Source organism: Sturnira hondurensis, unplaced genomic scaffold (assembly GCF_014824575.4).
Source record: "Sturnira hondurensis isolate 20B ecotype Veracruz unplaced genomic scaffold, ASM1482457v3 Scaffold0012012, whole genome shotgun sequence".
Taxonomy (NCBI): domain Eukaryota; kingdom Metazoa; phylum Chordata; class Mammalia; order Chiroptera; family Phyllostomidae; genus Sturnira; species Sturnira hondurensis.
In genome coordinates this window covers 1,183,885-1,207,918 of record NW_028084643.1, presented here as the reverse complement: position 1 = coordinate 1,207,918, position 24,034 = coordinate 1,183,885, and the positions used below count along the sequence as shown (strand labels likewise).

Sequence of the window (24,034 nt, the reverse complement as noted above, 5' to 3'; positions counted from 1 at the left end):
AGAAATCTCATGAAATTTAGATTGGTTTACAGTCTTAATACAGAAAAAGCCCATATGAATTCTAAACTCTAGGTATGACATATATATATATTACAAATAATTTTTCACCAGTTTGTTATTTTTCTTTTAATGCTTTTTTCAATTTTGTAAATTAAAATACAAAAATACCCTGTTTTTCAGTATTTGGTGTTTCCTTTATTTTACAAAAGACTAGGCCACACCAAGTTTATACGAAATATTTGCTTGTAGTTTCTTCTAGAACATTTATGGTTTCCTTTTTTAAATATAAAGCTTCTTAATTATCTCAAATTCTATGTGAGGGAGGGATCAATTTTTTAAAAACAAATGGTTTTCAGTAATTTGAGTGCATTACTGAATACTCCATACTTTTTCAAATAATTTGAAATGTTACCTTAATCATTAATTAAATTCTTACCTATTCTGATTCTGTTTTTGGTTTATCCATTTCATTTGATACTGACACAAATACACTCTACAACTTTAATAATTGTAGTTTTAAAATATACTTGAATACCAGCATGAGCATGCCCCTTCTCTCTATAGTGTCTTTCAGACATTCTCATACATTTATACTCCTTGATGTTTTCAAAAAACAAACATATATTATTAATATGCTCACAGAATAATAAAGAATTTCTCGCTATAAACAGGCTTTCCAACTTCTACCAAGATATATGCACATGATTTCAACAGATTTGTTTAAAACTTACTCCAGTTGCCACTCGAATGTTTCCTGATGGGGGTCTTATTCCAGAAGGAGGCCTCCCTGTCAACCCAATTCCACCTCGTGAAACAGGGCGAGCTGCTGAAGGTTTGTGGTTATTAGCCATTGCTTCTTCACTTTAATTACTGTTTGGAAAAAAGAAATAGTTCAATTCTCATTTGATATCTTCTATAGCTAGATACTAGTGCCCCACATAAACCTTCCTTCAAACATTTAATCCACAATGATTTTTTTTGCAATTGCCATTCTAGGTATCACTGCAAGGCTGAGCCTGATTTGATTTGGTTCAAATTTGACATTAATGTCCCATTTAGAACCATGAAATCATTTACTAAAACATGCCTTCCTCATTTCTCTATAATCTCATCAAAATACTAGGCCCTCTAGATGTGTTTCCTGTGCTCTCGTCCCATACTCTAGCAAGTTTATCCAGCCCTGTCTTCCAATCTTTCTCCGTGATTCTGGTACATGATTAACTCCCTTATATTCTCCATCCAGTTATTAAATGCAATGATACCTTGGTATTATCATTAATTCATCCTAGAACTCATGATAAGTGCAAAACCAATGAGTACCAAATGTAAGGAGTGATGAAGCACTTTCTCTTGGGCCGTGTCATCACTCATAAAAGATCTAGCAAGTACGAAGGGTCCCAAGTAAGCCTCAGGTGCTGAAACATTTTTTTCTCGTCAAAATTCTATGGATACAGGGTTTGACAAATTCTAAAGTTGACGAGTACTGAAGTACAACTATATTTCCTTTTACTCTTCTCTTTAACAGAATACTGGCTTTCCCTAAAAAGTGCTTTCAATAACAAAGGTTGTTTTAGCTTCCAGTGCCCCAATTCTAAAGCAAAGGAGTGTGTGGCACCACCTTTGCCCCACAATGTCACTTTAAAAACATTACGCCTCCAAGCCTTTAAAAAACAAACAGAATTCTCTTTCTTTAAGGACCAGGTAATACAACCATGTTACCTCAGATCTTTCCTGGTTGCTTTTCATAGGGACCACTTAATGTCTCCCTCATCTTCACTAAGGTCTTTGTACCTCTAGTTTAGTCTCTATTCCAGTTCCACCAACATCCTGAATGACTTTCATGTGGATACTGTATTCAATATCTAAATTCTAGCTTCAGTTCCCTAACCTAAATTTCAGTAACCATCTCAATCCCATTTCAGATAGCCATGGCCAGACCTTGAGCTTGTCATCATCTGGAATTGCTTCATCTCAAACATTTTAAATGAAGTAATTTATACTCTGACTTTAATCTCCTTCCATTCTTCTTATCTTTATTCTCATTGGCCTCTTTTTAAACCATTTCCTTAATTCACTCATTCTCTCTGTTTATTGGCCTCTTCCTTTACCCATCAGAATATTATTTAAAGTTACCACTGATGATTTAGGATAACGTTTTTCAAATTATGAGTCATGACCTTCTAGTGGGGTTGTAAGAACAATTTGGTAGGTTATGACCCATATGCTTTAAACAAAATAAAAAAATATAAAAGAGTGCAATAAAAAAGAGTTCATTGTATAGAAATGGTATTATTTCACTACATTTGTTTCACTACATTTGTTGTGTCAGTTATATTTATATAAATTTACACGTTTGTACTGATCTTTAAAGTAAAATATATATCCTGTTATAGGTCATGTTCAAAAGACTTTTAAAGATTCTGATCTAGAGAGAGAATAAGGAGAAAAAGAGCGCTCAAGACTATTGCCAGAGGAATTTCTTTGCATTCAGATAAAACAGAATGAGACTAAAAATGAGGGCCAAGAAAGCAAATACAGAAATCAGGAGTGTGTGTCAGAGATACCAAGAAAACAGCAGGAATGGTCAGCTATGCCATTTACTGCTGGGAATTCAAGTAAGATGAACACTGAAATGTCCAATGACACCCCCATCAAAGAAGCCATTAATGAATGACCTTTGGCAAGAGCAGTTTCAAGGACTTCTTTTCCTTCTCTACACTATACTGTCTAATGAGCATCATCAACTAATTCATACCCTTGAACTTTACTTGACTTATGTGGCAAAATCAGATACTTTCCTCCATATCCAACCAGACTTACTGAACATTGCTAGTAGAAATTGTAACAACTTTATAGTCTGGACTACTGCAAAGTCATAGTCACAAAACTTACCTGGACTCTCATCACAAAAAATTTTATTTATCCTTTATAAATGACTTCTCTCCTTAATGATTCCAATCCTTAACCAGTTTTCAATCTACACTCTGTTCCCACTACTCTCAGCAGATTTCTCACTAATCTGACAATTTCGTACTAATTTGACAAAATTAGGTTTGAAATCCATCAAGTTTGGAGCACACAATCCTACCTACACCCACTCTGTGCTCGGATCTCAACAGCTACCCATTCTTTTGCTTAAAGTCAATCTCTGTTCTGATTTTACCCTCTTAATCCCATTTTCATTGGGACAGTGGAGTTCTCCTCCTTGTCCCCTTCCTTTCCACTCCCAATTTCCTTTGGAACTATCCCACTCCTGCCCACATCTTTAAACTTCCTCCATTCTCTCAGTCTGTTATGTTCAACTCTTTTCTAACCTTAAAAATTAATTTCTTGATCTTGAAAACACTTTTCACACCATCCCATATACCCTTTTCCTATGCAGCCAAACTTTAAAAAATAGCTTATATCCACTATTCTCTACCTTTTCAGTTTCCACTATCTCCTTGTTTTCTATGATCCCATTCAAATGGCCCCTGTCAACACAGCTGGGGATGTAAATGTCATCTGTTACTAATGTCCCCTCCTACATGAAACCATTTTCATAACGCTCCCCTCTTCTGGTTCCTTTTCCAGTCTTTTTGTTTTTTCAGTTCTTCCTCTTGGTAGCACCTCCTAGTCACACAAATCAGAAACTTAAGTCCTTGATTTTTTCCTCTCCCTCATTTCCCACAGTTAATCATGCTGATTTTATTCCTAAATGTTTAACATGTACCTCCCCTTCTATTCCTACAGTATTATCCAGGGCTTGATGGAGTCAAGTGGATTAGTATATTGGCCTCCTTGCTGGTCTGCTTGTCTAATACACATCTTGCCTGTTATTTTCCCTAAAAATCCTTCCACAAAAAGCAGTCCTTAATCACCCCTTCTTTAAATTGTATTTAAAGGCCTCTCCTATATGCTACTATGCATCTTGGACATACCTGTATCTTAGTAACCATCACACTGATTGAAATGATCTGCTACCATATTTCTCTCCCTTGAGAACAGGACTGAATCTCATTCATCTTTATATCCCCAGTATTTCAGTGGCAGGCAAAAAATTTGTTCTCTTTTGAACTTTCTGAATTTCCTCCCACATGAAGGACTTGTCAATTACAAAAATTTACTAAATCATTAAAAGTGAAACGAATCATTTCTTCTACCAAAACAGTTTCTTGGCTTCTCTACTCCCTGCCCAATGCTTGTATTACTTTTATTCTACAATCTTTCATCCTTTTTCTTATCCCTTTAACTATGTTGATGACTCATAAATCAATGTCTGCAGGTCTGTCCTTTAAACGGGATATTGATTCTAAATTTCCAATTGTTTATTGAAAATTTCTATTCAGATATGCCATTATCACTTCATACTAAATAGGTTCACACCAAAACTTAAGATTTTTCTCATTCCAACTAGCTCCACTATTCAATTTCCTTGTCCTTTTGAACTCTGTGGACAAAGTAAGAAATCATTACTATTGTTATTATCTCAAATGCAAAAGAGAGTTTCATGAAATAACTTTTTGAAAGGCTGACAAGGTCATGGTTTCTTCCAAAGAAAGCTAACAAAATAAACCTTTGATTCCAGTAGAAGTAGTCAATGTGACCCTAGCTTTCCTGATAACTTTAAGAAAATGTACAATATATCAAATTTCCACCTCATTTTCTTTGTTACTGCTTTACTATCATGGTAAAAACACAATACTAGATTAGTCCTAGGGGATAACATAAAAGGGTGTGCTACTGGTAACCAAAATGCCTCTAACTCTGGGCTTATTCACACATACTCAGAGAAGCAGTCTGGCCTTTGGTTCAAGAAAAATTAGGGATACAAACCTGAGCTTTGACAGTTAACCAGCCTTATAATCCCTTCTGGAGGTTCTTCCTCACCTGTAAAACAGAAGTGTGACGATAGCCTCTATCTTGCAGAGCTGTTGTGAAGATTACAGATAGTATATATAAAACACCTGGCTCCTAATTATTATTACTATCATCTTCCCTAAACCAGCCATCTTAATATATATAAAGAAGTGAAAATTTTCTAAGTCCCCTATGCTCTGAACGACAGACAGAAAGCGATTTTTATTTTGAGTAAAATCTTCCAGTCCCCAGTGAAGTTTTTTCTCTGAAGCTCCTGAATTCTTCCCTTTGGTCTCGCCTTGGCGGGTCTCCTCCGGGGACGGTTAGATGTCAGCGCACGTTTTGCGGGGCTACACTTTTTGACTCTTCTGGCCTAAAGACGGTCTGAGGATAGCAGCTAAGAACTGAGAGTTTGATTTGTTTTCTTTGGAGGGCATCAGCATCTCCAAGGTGAGATAATATGCTACAAAGAGAGGGAAGGAGAAATGGGACCCGGGATTTCTCACCTCCTTCAGCGCCGAAAGAGGGAGCGAGCAACACTCCAGGTCACGCCACTGCGGAGCTCACCAGCCAACTCCAAGTACGGATTCGCTGACTCGCGACCACCCACTTACACCAGCAGCTTTCTTAAGCCCTCAGGCCCAACCAGTTGAGGCCGAGCGCCTCTGTGTAACCTGGCAACGGGTCGGGACGGAAGAGGCCCCTCCTCCTGATTGGCTAATCTCCGGCCTCAGCTCCCAGTATTTACCAGCAAAGCGAGAATAAAATGTTCTCGCGATATTTGACTACTTCAGGGTGTTTCAGAAAGGGATGGAAAACAGCGAGCTGACTAGAAAAGAACACTTTATTTGAAAACCTTTGTTTTCTTTATAATCAGAACAATGCCTCTTATTGTGCCTGACCTGTACTCACTCCAACGAGTTAAAGTATATCCCTATGAAATCTTCCATCTGCTGCGGTGTAGTATGTTAACAGTTTTTGTTAAGAATTGTTTGAAGTCACTCCTGGTGCCGCATTGTACATTTTACTTCTAACTAGTAGTAGTTTACTTATTGTTATGACTACACATGTACACACTCAATAAAGCATTAAGTATGGATGCGACTCTAATGCCGTCTGTTCCTACTTCATTGGAAGTTTCGTATCTTTAAGCTTCCTTTCAGCGTTTTGATTCACGTTTGTGAAAAACGCTGAATAAAATGGAATGGTTTTACAAGAATTGTTTTAAAATTAGTGTCTAAAAAACAATGTAAGAAGTACTGCATTTCAAATCCCACTTCTCTAATAAAGTAACTTGCAGCTTGTTTTTTCAGTTTTCCTACATATAGACAGCTTAAATGTTATTGCAGTTACAATCGTAACATACACATTAGACTTTGAATATGTTCACATTATTTCCAATTTGCACACATTATGTATATCCAGATTTAATCTCTTATGTACTGGCCTTGCAAGCACTTTAAAATCAACACAAACAAAATAATGTCACGTGGCTGAATTCTCACTTAAAGTTTTCAAATATTTTCATGAAATTATACTGTTTGATCACAACTTATTTATAATGCTATTTATAGTCATTGCAGTCACGGGTAGTAGAATTTGCAACCCCAACACAAGCCTCTTTGGTATAAGGATTATTTTGAACTGAAGGCAACAGAAAAGAAGCAGATGAAAGTTCTTTATGATTCCTCTATTTGTTGAAAAGAGTACACAAATCTTTAAAGATTTTCCTCCTTATCCCTGTGCCAGGAAGGCCGAAAGTGATCATCCAAGACAATTTCAGACCCACCATTAGCCTGGAAGACTGCACAGGAGCCTACATAACAAGTTTTATTAATTGGTCTTTATCTACCATTACTTTCTCATGTATTTGCATTCCCATAATTTGATGCCTCTAAAAATTTAAGGTCTTTTTCTTGTCACTTCCGTAAAAATGTATTGTTCCTTTGTTTAGATGATTTATAACCCAAGCTCTGGAGTTACCTTTGTGAGTTCCTCATCTCTGAGTTTCTCTCTTGTACGTATGATATACGTTAACAAACCTCTCTAAACTTTTCTCTTGTTAATCTTTTGCTACAGAGCGCCGGCAGAAACCCCAGAAGGGTAGAAGAAATAAGATATTTCCTTTCTTATAATCTTTAACTTTCCAAGTATTTCATGTATTTTCTCTTAGAGGTTACCGATATGCAGAGTTCCTCCCTCAGCACTTTTAGACATACGTGAGAGGGAACCAGGTTTTGTCATTTGTATAGATGAGAGAGTTGAGAGAAATCACTTTAAATCTTTTAAATGCCTCATACAAAACATGTGTTTTTAAAATTACCAAGAACTCAGTTTAGTGTTCATAGAATCTAAAGTAAGCAATTGTTTCCAGGATGGCCCCAAACTCCCTCGTACTAATGGAGAATAATAACTTGTAAAAATATCAGCAGACTACGCAGAGGTTTGAGGAAATCGAGGTAAAGCTGCCGTAACAGACCACTCTAAACAATCTCGATAAACCACAAAGCAACGTACAGCTCTGCAGACCAAGATTTAAAATACCCAGATTCCGCGCGCCTGGGGCTTACGTCCCACTGGCGCGTGGCATTGTGGGATTTGCAGTCCCATCACGCATTGTATTACAGTAAACCGTTTAGCCTAGCCGGGGATTGGAAAAAAACTCGGGCTTGGCGAAGACCGGGATTACGGTGCCTCGGCGGAAAGGACAGAGTCCTCTCTCTTCCTCCACCCGCGAGCCAGAGCGTAGGAAAGAAGCGAGCCTCAGCTCCACGTCGGCCTCAGCAGCCGGGACGCGCACGCTCTGCGTCATGGCGGGCTGAGGCAGATGATGAATTCCGGTGTGCATGTCCTGGTTGCTGTGTCACTCGGCCCGCTCGGCGCGCCCCTTCCCTGCAGCCTTTACGCACGGGCTGTCCGGCTCTTCCGGTGTCCGGCCGTCTCTCACCTGCAGGCCCCTCTCGCGTCGCTTTTCGTCGCACACCTGGCCTTCTCTGCGGACTGATCTCGCTTTGTGCCCGGCCGCCGGAAGCCGGACCTACAAGGGACATGGCGAGCCGAGCCGCCAGATACCGGCTGAGCTGCTCGCTCCCGGGTCACGAGCTGGATGTGCGAGGCCTGGTGTGCTGCTTCTATCCGCCGGGGGCCTTTGTGTCCGTGTCCCGGGACCGCACCACGCGCCTCTGGGTCCCGGACAGGTGAGCGCTGCGAGCCCAGCAGCCCCATGGAGGTGCTGCAAGCTTCCTTCCGCGTGTGGGAAGATAGTAACCCTTTCCGGCTCTGTCCTGCTCTCTCCCTTTCTCTTCGGCCTTCACTCAGGTCTGAGTTGCCTCCCCACTCTAAAAGCCCATGGCTGGACGCGCAGTGTCCGGAACCAGTACGATTTGGGCGAAAGAGCACCTGAATGGGGGAACGAACAGACCTCGTTCATATTCAGACGACCACTAGAGAGTGGGTGACCTTGACCGAACTTCTTACTTTTGGGGCTTAAGTTTTTGGACTGTGATTTGCCATGTTTCTTTTAGATTGAGATTTTATTGATGCCAGGTGCACCTTCTATATGAGGCAGTGTGAAGTCATCTCCTATGTAATTGAACTAAGAACTTCGCTTTTACCGCCTAGAGTTTGCTCTGTAGTCTTCCTTAGAGTTTGAGAACTTTAGTTCTCAAAAATTGGATTCCAGAAAGTTGCTTTGCCTCCCCACATTGTCCAGTTCAGAGTTTCTTAGTCTGGGGTCTGTGGTGGGCTTTAGATGGAGGGGATGAAACCTCTATATGTTTTATGAATGTGTGGGGATGTAATGTTTTTTCTTGAGGACTGAAAGTCCATTTGTCTTCTAAACCGCCGCCCCCCCCCCCAAATTAAGAAACAAGATTAAACTCCAGATCAAATTCAATAGTTCATCCCTGCGTTTGGCTGATTACAACAGGAAACTTAACCACCTGGAAGACAGATTTCAGTTCTGAAAGAGAAAAATTGAGATGAGTTACCTTGTTAGCCTTCCATCAGTAGAGGTTTCGCTGAGTTTGGGTTACCATCCATAAATTCAGATAACTACTGATTGAGTGCCCCCTGTGTATTGGGGATCTTGAAGAAGAATAAGAGGGCAGATAAGTTCTTTATGTTTATAGAACTAGCTTACAGTTTGGGAGGGAAGATGGATCAAAAAACAAAACACACACTTGGCACGAGTCCTATGAATAAAACAAATATTGGTATAGAGTTGAGTGGAGAGAGATATTTGAGAAGGGAGCATCTCTGAAGAGGTTTTTTTTTTTCTTTTTTTTAAGTCTGACACTGAGACAGTGTCATGGGAGCAAGGAATGAGGAAGGTTGAATTGGGAGAGTCCTGTAGGCCATAAGAGGAACACACACATATGCCCCCCTGGGATGAGGAAGAAGAAAGCCCTTATATGCAAAAGGAATGAGCTGTGAGATGAGCCAGTTCTCTGCGGGCTAAGTAAGGGAGTTAGTAGTTAGAAGCCTTCAAAGTGTTTCCAGCAAGGAGCAGCATGATTTGATTTGCCTGTGGAGAATTTGCTGCTGGCGACTGGTATGGATTGCCAAGGGGTAAATGTGGAAGTAGAGCTGTTGGAAGCTTTTGAGGAATGCAGCCAAGACGTGATAGACTAGAGTAGGGGTATTGTATGTACAGCAAACTCCCATTTTGAATTGGATGAGATAACTTCTAAAGGTCTCTTCTAATATTCTGTGATATTCCAAACCACTTAGTAACAGTAATACATGACTTTTTGTGTATTATATGCCCAGTAGGCAATAAACATGGCAGTAAGGAGTAGCTTAAGGGGATGGCAGTTGTCATAGTTGAATCCAGTCATTACACTTCCACATTTGTGTATGAGTGTGCTAGGTTGACAAAAACTTTAATCACTGGAGTGGTTGCATTTACCAGGGACTTGGTGAACTTTGGGCTGAAATGATCCTTTACTTGAAAACTTTTCATTTAACTCATGTCTTTTTCAAAATTCATTTATGTATTCACCTAACAGTGACTGAAAGCCTGCATTGTGCTAGGCACAGGGCTAGATGGTGGGTGATTGGAGAGATAGATAGTTTATCTCTCCTTTCCAGTTGCTTAGGGAAGAACATCTCATATGGTCACTGGGTGATGAACCTCTGATGCATTTCAAACTGGAGTGACTCAGCCATACTTTTAATATTATAAACATGTCCTCAAGACTGATACCCTTTGTACATTAATACAGTTAATGAAGTGCTATAAAATGTTCGGAGCTAAGTAGTAAATGAAAATTGCTTTCTGGGAGTTCTGGATCAGGGTAGTTGGTGCAGAGAAGGCCTGGAAATGATGGGGGGAGTTCAGTTTTAGGGAGGCAACATAGTCCCAGGGTAGACCAAACTAGATACCTCATCTTTCACAAAATCCCATTGAGAAAGTCTCTGGGCCTTTTGAAGTTCCTTCAGAAGGACATCTTCTTCTTCTTCTTCTTTTTTTTTTTTGGTTGTACATTATTAAACTGAACCAGTGAACATGCCATTCTTTGAGACTGCTTCGGGCCTCTATAAGACTACAAGTTAAATTGGATTTCTCAAGTCTTTTACCAGTTATTGCTTTGCCTTTTGAAAACAACACATACTAGAAAGATGCAACCCCAGATTTTACATCATACATTAAATCTTCTCTGACTGTGCCAAGGTCTCATAAACACTTAGCACTTTGGGCACTTAGTCAAGTAGTTCTTGACTACTTGACTGGGTTTGTTAAGAAATCAGAGCCAGTCCCTTCCCACTCCCCATTTCTCTTTCTTGGAGGCAAAGTTTTCATCTCTTAAATGCTTATTTTTTATTTGACTTCCCTATCTCTCTGTATAAAATGCTATACAGTCATGTCCTCCTTAACTAGGTGTATACATTGCGAGAAATGTGCCGGTAGGTGGTTTTGTTGTTGTGTGAACCTCAGAGTTCACTTACACTAACCTAAGTGATATAGCTCACTACACACGTAGGCTGTATGATATAGCCTATTGCTCCTAAGATACAAATCTGTACAACATATTAATGTACAAAACACCATCAGAGTAAATCAAGCACAAGGGAAAATGATACACTTCAGAGGTGCAGTCAACAGGAGATTTAGGAAGCTCCTGCGGTGTAACATAGCACACTGTTTTACAGCAGACTTATGTTTCTAAGCAGAAAGAGTACACTCTAAAATAACCATAAAAAGCATAATAAATACATAAATCAGTTACATTGTCTTTTATTATGATTACTGAGTACATAATTATATGTGCTGTATTTTCTTTTTTAAAAAAATTTTAAAAGATCTTATTTATTTTTAGAGAGAGGGGAAGGGAGGGAGAAAGAGAGGGACGTCCGTCAGTGTGGTTGCCTTTCATGTGGCCCCCACTGGGGGGGACCTGGCTGGCAACCCAGGCACATGCCCTGACTGGGAATTGAACCGGCAACCCTTTGGTTTGGTTCGCAGGCTGCGCTCAATCCACTGAGCTACACCAGCCAGCCAGCAACCCTTTGTTTTGCAGCCGGCACTCGACCCACTGAGCTACACCAGCCAGCGCAATATATGTGCTGTATTTTTATACAACTGGCAGCATAGTAGGTTTGTTTACACCAGTATCACCACAAATGTGTAATGCATTGCATTGAGAGCTTACCATGGCTATGAGATCACTAGCTGACAGGAATTTTTCAGCTCCGTTGTAATCTTATGGGACCACCATCATATATGTGGTCTATTGTTGACTGAAACACTAAACAGATCTTGACTGTATTGCTATTATTCCTTTTTTAAAAAGATTTTATTTTTTTATCTTTAGAAGGGAAGGGAAGGAGAGGAGAGAAATATCAGTGGATGGTTGCCTCTTGTGAGTCCCCTGCTGGGAACTGGCCTGCAACCCAGGCATGTGCCCTGACTGGGAATCCAACTGCGATCCTGTGGTTCACAGGCCTGTGCTCAGTTCACTGAGCTACACCAGCCAGGGATGCTCTTTTTTTTTTTAAATGTATATTTTACTTTAGGTATTTTATTTAGTTTTTACTGTGGAATATGGAAATTTAGCTCTCCACCCTCTACCAGCCTCCATCACATATGTACTCTTTCTATGCCTTTAAATTAATTTAAACTGGATCAGTATTTCGTGGTTCTCCTGTCTGCACATAAGCTGTGAAATAAACTATGATAACTTTTCCTCAACAATTTTATGATCTCTGTGTAGCTACTGATTTCCTTGTTTCTGGTTTTCATTTGCTTAATTTTCTTTTTTATATTTGCTTAAATTCTATATATTTATCACTAATTCAACTTTAAATTCATTGCTAGTTGTCTTAGACGTATTGGATATTTTACAGTTTCATCTTTCTTTTAGTGAAAACTTTGTAACCTCGTCTGTCTGCCTCTGGTACACAACTAATCTGGGAGATCTCTCTTTATTGTCGTTTCCTCAATTCCCTTTGGACCTCTTGTGTTGGATTTCTGTTATCAGTTTCCTTTTACTTTCTCTTTCTTGTTTTTTTCCCTTGATGCCATATTGGAGCATAGTCTCCAGGAGTTTCCTGAGGTACAGGAAGCATTGATAGTAATGTATCAAGACCTTGATAGTCTGAAAAGGATTTTATACTGCCTTGCTGCTAGAATAATTTAAAAGTTTGTATGTTTGTAGCATTCGAATTTCCAAATAATATTCCTCCAGAATTTTGAAGCCATTGCCCCATTGTATTTTAGCCTCCAGTGTTACAGTTGAGAATACTGAAGCCACTCTTACTCTTGACCTTTTTTTTTTTTTTCCTGTATAAAAAGCAGTCAGTATTCATCCATTGTTCAGGACCATTAGTGGACCCTTTTTATATGAAAACTCACATCCATAAGTTCTGGGGCATTTTCTCATACTAATTCTTTTGTCTTGTCCTCTTCATTTTCTCTGTCCTCCTTTTCTGGAACTTTTTATTCAGATATTGAACTTGTTTCTAAATGTCTTTTTTATTTGTCTCTCTCTCTCTTTTTTTTTGCTATATTGCCTCAGAAATTGCCTTGATGAAATTATGTTCTTATTTCATGACTGAAATACAATGTGCTATTTTTAAGTTATTTTCTCCCTAGTGGTATGTTTCCTCCAAATTGGTTTCTTTTCCCCCTGCTTTTGTTTTGGTCACTATATTTCTTGCCAGAGGAGGCTTTCCTCATATATCTGATAATCCTTATTCTGTGCTCAGTGTTGAGTGTGGAGAACTAAAAGGCTCCTGGGAAGGACTCACTCACTGCTCATGGGTGGCACTTCCTGTCTGTGAGCTTCACTGTAGGATTATCTGCATTACCTGGCTAGACTGTTTCATTGGGCTGGTCTGCCTAGAGGATGACTGCCTGGTCTCCAGGGTTTCGTCTTTGGTGGTGTTGGCCTGTATTATAAATGTACATGTTTCTAATACCCAAGAGCTCACCTATGCATTGGTCCCCACAAAGACTTTAACTTTAGTGATGAAAAAGTTCTAGACTTTTGCTGGGTACAAGAGAGGCAGTTGTCTGGCTGAGGAGTCCAGCTGCTTTTTTTCCCTTAATATTTTAAGTATTTTTGATCAACTCAAGAAATACTTAATCCTTCCCAGGTAGAATATTGTGTTGGGAACTTGAAAAGATAAAAAGAAGAAGCAGGTCTGGATTCTGCCATTAAGAACTTCACAGATCAGTACAAAAGATGCACACGAACATCTATATTGGGAGATGCTAAGGGACTCACACAGGTAGATTTAGTGGTTTACATAATACAGATTTTTAATCATGTGCTACCTTTTAAATTTCTTTGTTCTTATTGGTAAAATGGTTTCTAAAAACACGTTTTAAAAAACCTACCAAAATAGAGTGGACAAGTTAAATGATACCTACTACCAAATACCTTTCTTGGAAGATTTTTTTCATGTGATTTAACTTCTGACTGATTCCAAAGACTTTCATCTAGTCTTTCTTATTGATTTTAGTTCCTACCTTTTTTTGGTTCCCATTTTTAGAGGTACGTATGTAGTGCCACTAATTCTTGAGCTTTGGGGATTTGTTGGTAGATTGGTTCTCTATTTCCCCTGCTGCCTACATAGATATACACACACATATATCTATATGTGTATATATATTTTTTCTAAGAAAGGCATGAACCCACAGGCTAGGAAGAATGAGAAAAAAGAACAAGCTTATAACTTTCAGTGCTGAAGCTCATAGAAAAGTAGTGAAGGTCTTGGGACATATAAGAAAAATGAGTTCTAAGCAAATAGCAGGGAAAGTAGAGAACCAATTTACCAGTGAATTTCCAGAAGTCTCAAGAATTAGCAGCGCTCCTTGCCTCCACTAATGTGTGTGTATACATATGCACACATAACACACATACCAGGTCTGTTTGGAAAAAGTCCAGCCATTGTTAGTATCATGAGGATGGTTTTCACTGTATCTGTATAACTTAGGGGCCAAGGAGAGAGGACTGGAATGCTCATGTGTGAACAATGAGCATTTCCCTGTACTAGTCAGTGGGGGCAGTAGATGCCGCTGAGAGAGCATGTGCGCTGTGTGGCCATCGCATTCAAAATGACTGAGTGAGTAGAGCAACAAATCTACATCAGATTTCGTGTTAAGTTTGAACATTCCTCAGCGGAAACTAGAATGATTTAGAAGGCCGCAGCTGTGGCTAACTGGTGATTGGCAGTTTCATCCCAATAATACATCCGCTAACGCATCATGTCTTACACAGTTTTTTGGTGAATCATGAAATCACCCAGGTGACTCAGCTTCACTGCAGCCCAGATTTGGCGCCCTGTGACTTCTGGCTTTTCCCTAAACTAAAATCACCTTTGAAAGGGAAAAGATTTCAGACCATTGATAAGATTCAGAAAAATACGTCAGGGCAGCTGATGGCAATTGGGAGAACTGTGTGAGGTCCCAAAGTTTGAAGGGGACTGTGTCATCATTTTCCTGTGTACAGTGTTTCTTATATCTTGTATCGTCTTCAATAAATTTTTCTGTTTTTCATATTATATGGCTGGATACCTTCTGGACAGACCTTGTGTATGGTTTTAGTGGTGTTTGGGGAGTGAAAATAGATGAGTGTGTTCAGTCTTTATCCAGGAGTCTTAATGTCTTTATGTGTACTTGTCTCATCTCTTTCAACTGGACTGCAAACTCTTATTTACTTGAGTCAGGTATATAATTATTTATATCCCTCTCAGCAACTAACTGCCTTTCATGTCGTAGATCATAATCTGCTGTTCAATTTGTTATGTAAAGCGGTGATGCTAAGTAACTGATACGTATAACAAATTGGTAATCATTCTAACCTGTAGGGAGTTGCTGTGCTGTGTCCCTGGAGCAGTCATTTATTCCTCGCTGTATCAGTTCCTTTAGTTTCCATATTGAGAATGAAATTCTATGTAGATACACTATACTAATGGGTACAAGGTTAATGTTTCATAGTGTGAAATGTACTCCCTATCTATGTTTAAGGCTTATGGATAGTGGATTCCGTTATCCTAATTGCATGAATGTTTCACTTCACCTGGGATTTCTTAGGGTAACAGTTACTGAGAAGTAGAAGTGAAGGTGGAAGATGAGGAAAAGAACTTAAGATATTTGTTGCCCTCCCTTTTCTTCGTGTTCTTCTTGTTAATTAACATACTATTATTACTGAAAACCTAATTAAACTTTTCCTAAACTGATGTAAACCTTTGTAATAGCTGATATAAATTAGGTATTTAATATTTTAATAGATACTTGATACAGTGTGTACTCTCTACAATAAAGTTAAACCATGGCACTAAATGAAAATGAGTACTTTGACACTATGTCCCAGGCTAATTTAGGGAACCAATTATATCTTATTTATTATGTCTTTCCAGTCCTAACAGGGGCTTTACAGAAATGCACTGTATGAGTGGCCACTCCAATTTTGTATCTTGTGTGTGCATCATACCTTCAAGTGACATATACCCCCATGGACTAATTGCCACTGGAGGAAATGACCACAATATTTGTATTTTCTCACTGGAGAGCCCAGCACCACTTTATATACTAAAAGGTCACAAAAATACTGGTGAGTATAGCGCTTTAGTGTTTTTCTATTTGAAGAAAACTCATCCTTTTGAAAGTAAAATTTACATACACATTTTTCCTGGTGTATATTATGTTTGTTTACCTATAGCTAATTGGCTTGATAGAAAAATCTTTTCGGGTAAGCATACTCCTTTCTGTTACAGATTTACTCTTATGCCCAGTAAAGTTTTTCATGTTTATACAGGTGTGGGCAAAAGTGGGTTTACAGTTGTAATACAAATAGTACAATAATTAATAATAATACCTGAATAAACTCTGTGTTCCCATACTCACAACTGTAAACCTAATTTTGCCCACCCCTGTCCATTTAAAAAGTAAAGCCATCGGTTATAAAAGGAAGAGTCCATATAATTTTGATATACTTTGTGATTTTGGTTTTTCAACTACTTGGGAAAACTAAGAGTATCTCTTTATGTTTTGACTGTTATACCTGTATTTATACAGGAAATTGTATGTGTTTAGAGTGCTGGTATTATTTTTAAGGAGGATACTGTTGAATATTCTTTTTCTCTGATTTCTGTAAACTGTTTCTGATTCTCCTGATATTCCTGGATTTGTGTATGGCTTAGCAGCTCTTTGTTATAAAATGTTAAGCATATTCAGTATAAATCAGTGTAGTATATGTCCTTATTTTTTAATGTATCTGGAATACTTTAGGACACATGTAAGCAAATAGTATGGCCCATAAACACTTCAAACTGAATTTCCTCAAGGAGTTTGGAAAATGCTTTGTATGTATGTGAAATCTTTGATACAGAATGATGCAGATTTTTTAACTTTATTATAGAAATCTTCAATACATATAAAAGTAGAGATAGCAATTTATATTGAGTTATATATACCCATATCTAGTAGGGAATAATGATCTGTTCCATCCATCTGTATTTTACATTGCTTCAAGGATTACCCACATAAGCCCTATCTTGTTTCATCTTTCCCCTCTTCCACAACATTATTTTAAAGGAAATTTTCAGTATACAGTTGCATTTGTAAATACTTCAGTAGGCAGCTATAAAATAGGATTTGGCAAACTTTTTCTGAAAACAGCCAGATAGTAAACATTTTAGGCTTTGCAGGCCATATGGTTGCTTTCACAACGACTCAACTCTGTCATTATGTTCAAAAGCAGCCATTGACAAATAAATGAATGGGCCTTTCTGTGTTTCAGTAAATCTTTATTTATGGACACTGAAATTTGGACGTTACATAATTTTCACGTCAGGAAGTCTATTTTGTTTATTTTTTCCTAACCACTTACAAATGTAAAACCCATTCTTAGTTTGTGCGCTATACAGTATAAGCGCTCTAAAAGATAAGGATTCTCTTTCTTTTTTTTTTTTTACAATATCATTATCATACCTGAAACAAAACACAACCTCATTTCTTATTATCACATATCCAGTGAATGTTCACATTTACCTAGTTATCTCATCAATGTTTTTTTCTAGTTTAATGACCCAAACAAGGTCCACATATCTTTCAATGTGTCAGTTTCTTACCCCCCTCCTTTTAAAACCAGCTTATTTTACTTGTAGAATTTTCCACAATCTGAACTTTGCTGATTAGAGCCTTTTTGTTCCCGTTAACATGTTCCTCAGTACTCTATATGTCTTGTAAGTTTTAACATGAATACTTTATAGGTAGGATTGTGTACTTTTGTGTAGCACATTAAGAGGCATGTGACACCTCTTTTGTGATGTTCAGATTGATCAGTGGGTTCAAGTGCTGTACACTCATTTGTTATAACATTCCCATTTGTCTTATGTAGTGATTTTTAGCATCTATTGATGATCATTGCATAGATCCAGTATTTCATTAATATTTTCAAAATGATTGTACTCTGATTCTGATTCTACCATTATTTCTGCATTTAATAGCTAGCATTTTTCTATATAAAATTTTCCCTCATCAACTCTTTGGTTACCATGGAAGTGTTTCCTTGCCCCCTCCCACGTCTTTTATTGAGTTTAAAAATTAGTTGGTTTCCTAACATCTTTTTTTTTTTTTTTGATTCTCAAATTGTCCCATTTCAGGCCATTGGAATCCTCTTAAATTGGCTCCTGTGGCCAGAGAATAAGTCTCTGTCTCCTACAGTGAGTGAGGATGCACTTTCCTGACACTGTAGGCTGAGAAGAGAAATCTATTGTTTGACTGTGTTGTATGCAGACTGTGAATCACTCTTATTTTTTCAAGGCCTGTGCTTAGCCCCATCCTTCATGAAACCAAGAGGCTGCATACTGAGTCTCACAGTTGTGGGCCTGGTCACTGTGCTTTTGAATTCTTTTCTGTGGGTGTTTAAATTGTAACCTTTCTCCATTTTGCTAAGTCAGTTATTGTATTTTCAGTTGCCTTTGTCCTTTGTAGATCAATACAATTTATAGCATTACTCTAACCAATCTGCTATTTTTAATGAGAATGGGGGGGGCTTGCATTTTCATATTTTTAGATAATTTTTCATTTGTAATTTTTATCCTATATAATTTTACATTAATGAAACATTTAACCATTCCATTACTGTTGAAGATTTAGCTTGGCTCTTTTTTCATATAAAGTGACAAATATCTTTATTGATAGCATTTCAAAATTATTTAGCACTGACCAGGTAGGTGAGTTGTGTAGAGAGCATTGTTCCGCTATCCAAGATTGTGGGTTATGTCCCCTCTCAAGGGACATATAAGAAGCAACCAATGAATGCATAAATAAATGGAACAATAAATCAATGTCAGTTTATCCATTTCTCTCTCCCCCCTCTCTAAAATCAGTTTTTAAAATTGTATTAAAATCATTTACATTGTCTTCCTATGTAGTTTCTTAGAACTGGAAGGGATAGTGCAAGCCACATAATCCTTTTCCCTCATTCTGCAGATGAGGAATCTCAGGTTAAGTAATATCCTTGCGGTCAGACTGCCCATAAGTGGCATCTCTAGTACTTGCAACCAGGCAGCCTGACAACAGAGTCACAACCACTTCTGCATTTCCATTGACTCAAGTTGTTTTAAAATTGCAATGCTTTAATAACTAACAAGATCAAACATTTTTCTACATGAAAATATGTTCACTAATGCTTTTTTTTCCTTTAGTATGTAGTCTTTCATCTGGAAAATTCGGGACATTACTTAGTGGCTCATGGGACACTACTGCTAAAGTGTGGCTGAATGACAAATGCATGATGACTTTACAGGTACAGTAGTTCTGTGTGAATATTCTAGATAATTAAATATGATGACTTGTGGCAACTTAAATTTTAATATCCATTTTACTCACAGGGTCATACAGCCGCAGTATGGGCAGTAAAGATCTTACCTGAACAGGGCTTAATGTTAACTGGATCTGCAGACAAAACTATTAAACTGTGGAAAGCTGGAAGATGTGAGAGGACTTTTTCAGGTAATATCAGAGTATACACCTTTTCCCATCTTATTGCTTTATATTTATTCAAATGGTGTTTTTCTCAAAGGTTTAGAAGACTGAAAGTGGTATTTGAAAAATGTCACCCATGAGTCTCTTTAAAAGATATTTTGAAACCTCTCATTAAAATCCAGGTTGCACTAGTGAATAGGTACCTCATAGCCTATAATTTCTGAATGTGCTTCTGTGAACTATGTATGTGTAACTTGTGGTATGCAGTTACATTTTTGCTTGTCCTTTGAACATGTTCAGTCTGAACCTTGATGGCTCAGTAGTGTTGCCTTCATATATTGAGGTGGCGACTGGCAGAACGGGTGGTCCCACATTTTTGTGGGGATAAACCATAAGGAACACCTGGGAGCGAGATAGGCTGCACAACCCATGATCTCAGCACGGGGAAATAAAGCCTCAAAACCTGACTGAAAAAACCTGTAGGGGTTGAGACAGCAGAAGAAACTCCCAGCCTCACAGGAGATCATTGGAGAGACCCATGGTATCCTAGAACATACACAAACCCACCCACCTGGGAAGTAGCACCAGAAGGATCCAGTTTGCTTGTGGGTAGCAGGGGGAGTGACTAGAAGTTGCCAAAAGCTGAGCAAGGAACATTGTTCCCTCTCAGACCCCTCCCCCCTGTACAGTGCCATAATGCAGCCACATGGGTTGCCCCGCCCTGGTGAATACCTAAGGTTCTGCCCCTTACAATGTAACAGGTTTGCAGAGACAAAAAAAAAAAAATGGCCCAAATGAAAGAACAGATCACAGCTCCAGAACAAATACAACTAAGAGATGAAGAGATAGCCAACTTATCAGATGCACAGTTCCAAATACTGGTAATCAGGATGCTCACAGAAATGGTTCATTATGGTTGCAAAATAAAGAAAAATATATGGGGAACCAATAGTGAAGGGAAGAAAACTGGGACTCAAAGCAACGATTTGAAAGAAAAGTAAGAAATAATCACTCAACCAGAACAGAATGAAGAAACAAGAACTCAAGAAAGTGAGAGGCTTGGGAACCTCTAGGACAAATCTACATATTCCAACATCCAAATCACAGAAGTTCCAGAGGGAGACAAGGAAGAGCAAGAAATTGAAAACATAATGAAGGAGAACTTCCCTCATGTAGCAAAGGAAATAGACTTCCAGGAAGTCCAGGGAGCTCAGAGTCCCGAAAAAGTTGGACCCAAGGAAACACACACCAAGGCACTTCTTAATTACATTAGCCAAGATTAAAGAGAAGAAGAGAAGCCTAAAAGCAGCAAGAGGAAAGGAGATAGTTACCTTCAAAGGAGTTCCCATAAAACTCTTAGCTAATTTCTCAAAAGAAACCTTGCAGGCAAGAAGGGGCTGGAAAGAAGTATTTGAAATCATGAAAGGCAAGGACCTACATCCAAGATTACTGTATCCAGCAAAGCTATCATTTAGATTGAAGGGCAGATAAGTGCTTCCCAGATAAGGTCAAGTTCAAGGCACTCATCATCACCAAGCTCTGATTATAGGAAATGTTAAAAGGACTTATCTAAGAAAAAGAAGATGATCAAAACTATGGATATTAAAATGACAACAAACTCACAGCTATCAACAACTGAACCTAAAAAAAACAAAGACAAATTAAGCAAATAACTAGAACAGGAACACATTCACAGAAATGGAGATCACATGGAGGGTTATCAGCAGAGAAGGGGTGGGAGGAGAATAGGGGAAAAGGTGCAGGGAGTAAGAAGCATAAATGGTAGGTACAAAATACACAGGAGAGATTAAGAACAGTATGGGAAATGGAGAGCCCAGAGAAGTTACAGATGTGACCCATGGACATGATCTAAGGTTGGGGAATGCTGGTGGGATTGGGATAGGGGTGCCGAGCGGAGGGGAGTAAAGGGGAGAAAATAAATGGGGCAACTGTAATAATATAATAAAATATGTTAAAAACATAAAATGCTCAAAAACGGTTGGAGAAGATTAAATAAATATAAAATACTGTATTTTGCTGTGTATAATGTGCACCTGTGTTTTTGGCCCAAACTTTCAAGAAAAAACTTTTGTTTTAATTTTTTAATTCGATTTTACATTTCTTTATTTATACTTAGAAATAAAACCGTTATTGTATTCCAGGGTATTATTTTCCATATGGATATACTTATTGCTTTCTAGAGTAATCCTTTTAATGCATAAACATAAAGAATTTATTTATATAGACATGGAATTAGTACTACCCATATGTAATGTGCATCTTTAGGATCAAAAAAGTGCACATTATCCATGGTAAAATACGGTAATCTCCTAAGACTGGTGATGAAAAAGAGATTGCAGAACCAAATTTTGGTTACCTGATTTTTCTGTAGAAAAAAATGAGTTTCTCAAATTTGAAAATCAGGTTTTACTGTTTGTTCACTGCTGTGTTTTACCATGTTGATGAACTACATAGAACCATCAACCAAATGTTGCATTTTGTAGATTTATAGTACTTTTTTAATACAGGGCATGAAGACTGTGTAAGAGGTTTGGCAATTTTGAGTGAAACAGAATTTCTTTCCTGTGCAAATGATGCCAGTATTAGAAGGTGGCAAATCACTGGAGAGTGTCTTGAAGTATATTATGGACATACAAATTATATTTATAGCATATCTGTCTTTCCAAATTCTAAAGGTAAGATTACTTTATACCATACATTTTAAAAATTTTGTATTGACCATTGTTTCTTCACATTCTTAAGGTGAGGGAATGAGGGCTGATGACTTAAATCAATTTACTGACTATAACTTGAATAATTTAGTAATATTATTTCATAAGTACTTTTTTCTAAAGGAGGAAATTATATGATTGTCTTTATATTAATTTGCATTTGATGGTTTTGTTGTAAAAAGTTCTTAAGTATCAGGAAAGTATATCTAGGTATAGTATGTAAGATGCGAAATGTATAAAACCCTGATTTTTAGCCCTGCCTGGTGTGGCTCAGTAGATTGAGTGTAGGCCTGTGAACCGAAAGGTCACCAGTTAGATTCACCAGGCACATGCTTGGGTTGCGGGCCAGGTGCCCAGCTGGGAGCATGGGTGAGGCAGCCGATTGATGTATCTCTCATCGATGTTTCTGTCTCTCTTTTTCTCCCTCCCTTCCCCTCTTTTTAAAAATTAATTAATTAATTAATTAATTAAATGATTTTTAAAGTTGTATAAAAGTGACAAATGCATAAAATTTAAAACTAATTTTAAAATACTTTCTGGATTAAAAAAGATCAGTCTGTCTAGGAAGAAGATGGTTTGTATCAATGTACTTAGTTTTATTCATTCAAACTAATTTTTCCTGAATTCATTAATTTTAGATTTTGTGACAACAGCAGAAGACAGATCTTTGAGAATCTGGAAACATGGAGAATGTGCTCAAACAATCCGACTTCCAGCTCAGTCTATATGGTGCTGCTGTGTGCTAGACAATGGTGACATTGTGGTTGGTGCAAGGTACTTATATTCTAGTCAATCAATAAATAATGTGTGTCTAAGACTTGGGTAGGCATTAGAGTGCACAGAGATAAGCCATAAGGAATTGCATGTGAATTGGAGAGACTCTATGCACAATTCTGTTATTGAATACAATAGTAATAGGTGTAATAGCTCTTGTTACACTAATGATGCAGGATATATTATTCCAGTATTGTTCTGCGAGTTGTGCAGTTGAAACACTGTATGCAAAAGAAGTTGGAGAATGTAGGGAGACATTCTGGAGAAGAAATTTGGATGGGATTTTGAAAGATAATGAGTAAGGAGGGAAATGAGCATTTTTATCAAAAGAAAGAGTAGAAGTGAAGATGTGGCATGGAAATGAAAGTGATGCTTTAGGAAAAGATGGAAAATGGTAGAGGACTAATGCTGGGAAAAAGTGGATAATAGGTAAGGTGGGCTTTATTATGGAGAACCTTCAGTGCCAGGCATTATTTAGATTCAGTGCTTAAGGTTAAAGGGTTGTAGCTCTTGAGCAAGAAGTGATATGATTAAAGCAGAACCTGTGAACTATTAAATATATGAGTTTTATTTAGTTAGGTGGTGACCATGGGAGGGAAAGCCAATCAGAAAGCAATTGCAGTGGTAAGGGTGTGAAGTTAAGAAATATTGGCCCCAAAGTGCTATTGGATAAGACATTAAAAATGAAACAGTGCTGAGGAAAATGAAAGAAAAGGATAAAGCATCAAATTTTTGGTGACTGGAAGTCTTCATTAATAAAAATGGGTATGTAGGAGAATTAGTTTGGTGTAGAAGGTGATGCCTTTGGTTTTAGATTTTGTGAATACAAGTGATTAGCCATGCTTATGCTAGTGCGTCATGGGCTGTTGGACTGGAGCCTAACAATTGAGACTGAAGATAAAGTTGTGGTGGACCACCTTCCTCTGAGGAAAGAAGCATAGTGGGGGAGGAACAGAAGACTAAAGACTGAATTTTGTGACATACTGTGGGTAGAGAAAAAGAAATCCAGATGTTGAAACTGAGAGGTGGTAAAAGAGATTTTTGCAGGAGATTGTGATCATTGTCAGTAAGTACGTGAGGAACTAAGGATGGAAAGTTGGAAATGCTTTTGGATTTGGTCTAAAAGATGTTATTAGTGAGCTGCACATCAGATTTTGGTAGAAAATGATAGAAGAAGGTAAGTAAGAGGCAACAGTGGATGAAGGATTTTAGGCTACTCTGGCATTGAAGACAAGAAGAAAAAGAAGTA

At 38.0% G+C, this 24,034-nt stretch overlaps 2 protein-coding genes across 4 annotated transcripts in view; one reads left to right on the top strand and one right to left on the bottom strand.

The window, feature by feature from the left end:
• The window catches only part of IFT74 (intraflagellar transport 74), a 104,756-nt gene extending 99,175 nt beyond the window's left edge, over window positions 1-5,581 (bottom strand). Inside the window, exons 1-3 of one of the 3 annotated variants that reach the window (XM_037060619.1) lie at window positions 5,346-5,581; window positions 4,816-4,869; window positions 732-870 (exon numbers count right to left, since the gene is read on the bottom strand). In XM_037060619.1, the coding sequence (XP_036916514.1) occupies window positions 732-851 (120 nt within the window). In that variant the 5' untranslated portion in view covers window positions 852-870; window positions 4,816-4,869; window positions 5,346-5,581. The remainder of the gene's footprint in view (window positions 1-731; window positions 871-4,815; window positions 4,870-5,345) is intronic. The other 2 variants (XM_037060618.1, XM_037060620.1) reach the window with 2 other exon arrangements.
• A 1,960-nt stretch (window positions 5,582-7,541) lies between these two features.
• The window catches only part of PLAA (phospholipase A2 activating protein), a 34,955-nt gene continuing 18,462 nt past the window's right edge, over window positions 7,542-24,034 (top strand). The window contains exons 1-6 of the mRNA XM_037060617.1: window positions 7,542-8,036; window positions 15,706-15,899; window positions 19,000-19,100; window positions 19,186-19,306; window positions 21,808-21,975; window positions 22,650-22,785. Coding sequence (XP_036916512.1) covers window positions 7,888-8,036; window positions 15,706-15,899; window positions 19,000-19,100; window positions 19,186-19,306; window positions 21,808-21,975; window positions 22,650-22,785 — 869 coding nt within the window. The 5' untranslated portion in view covers window positions 7,542-7,887. The remainder of the gene's footprint in view (window positions 8,037-15,705; window positions 15,900-18,999; window positions 19,101-19,185; window positions 19,307-21,807; window positions 21,976-22,649; window positions 22,786-24,034) is intronic.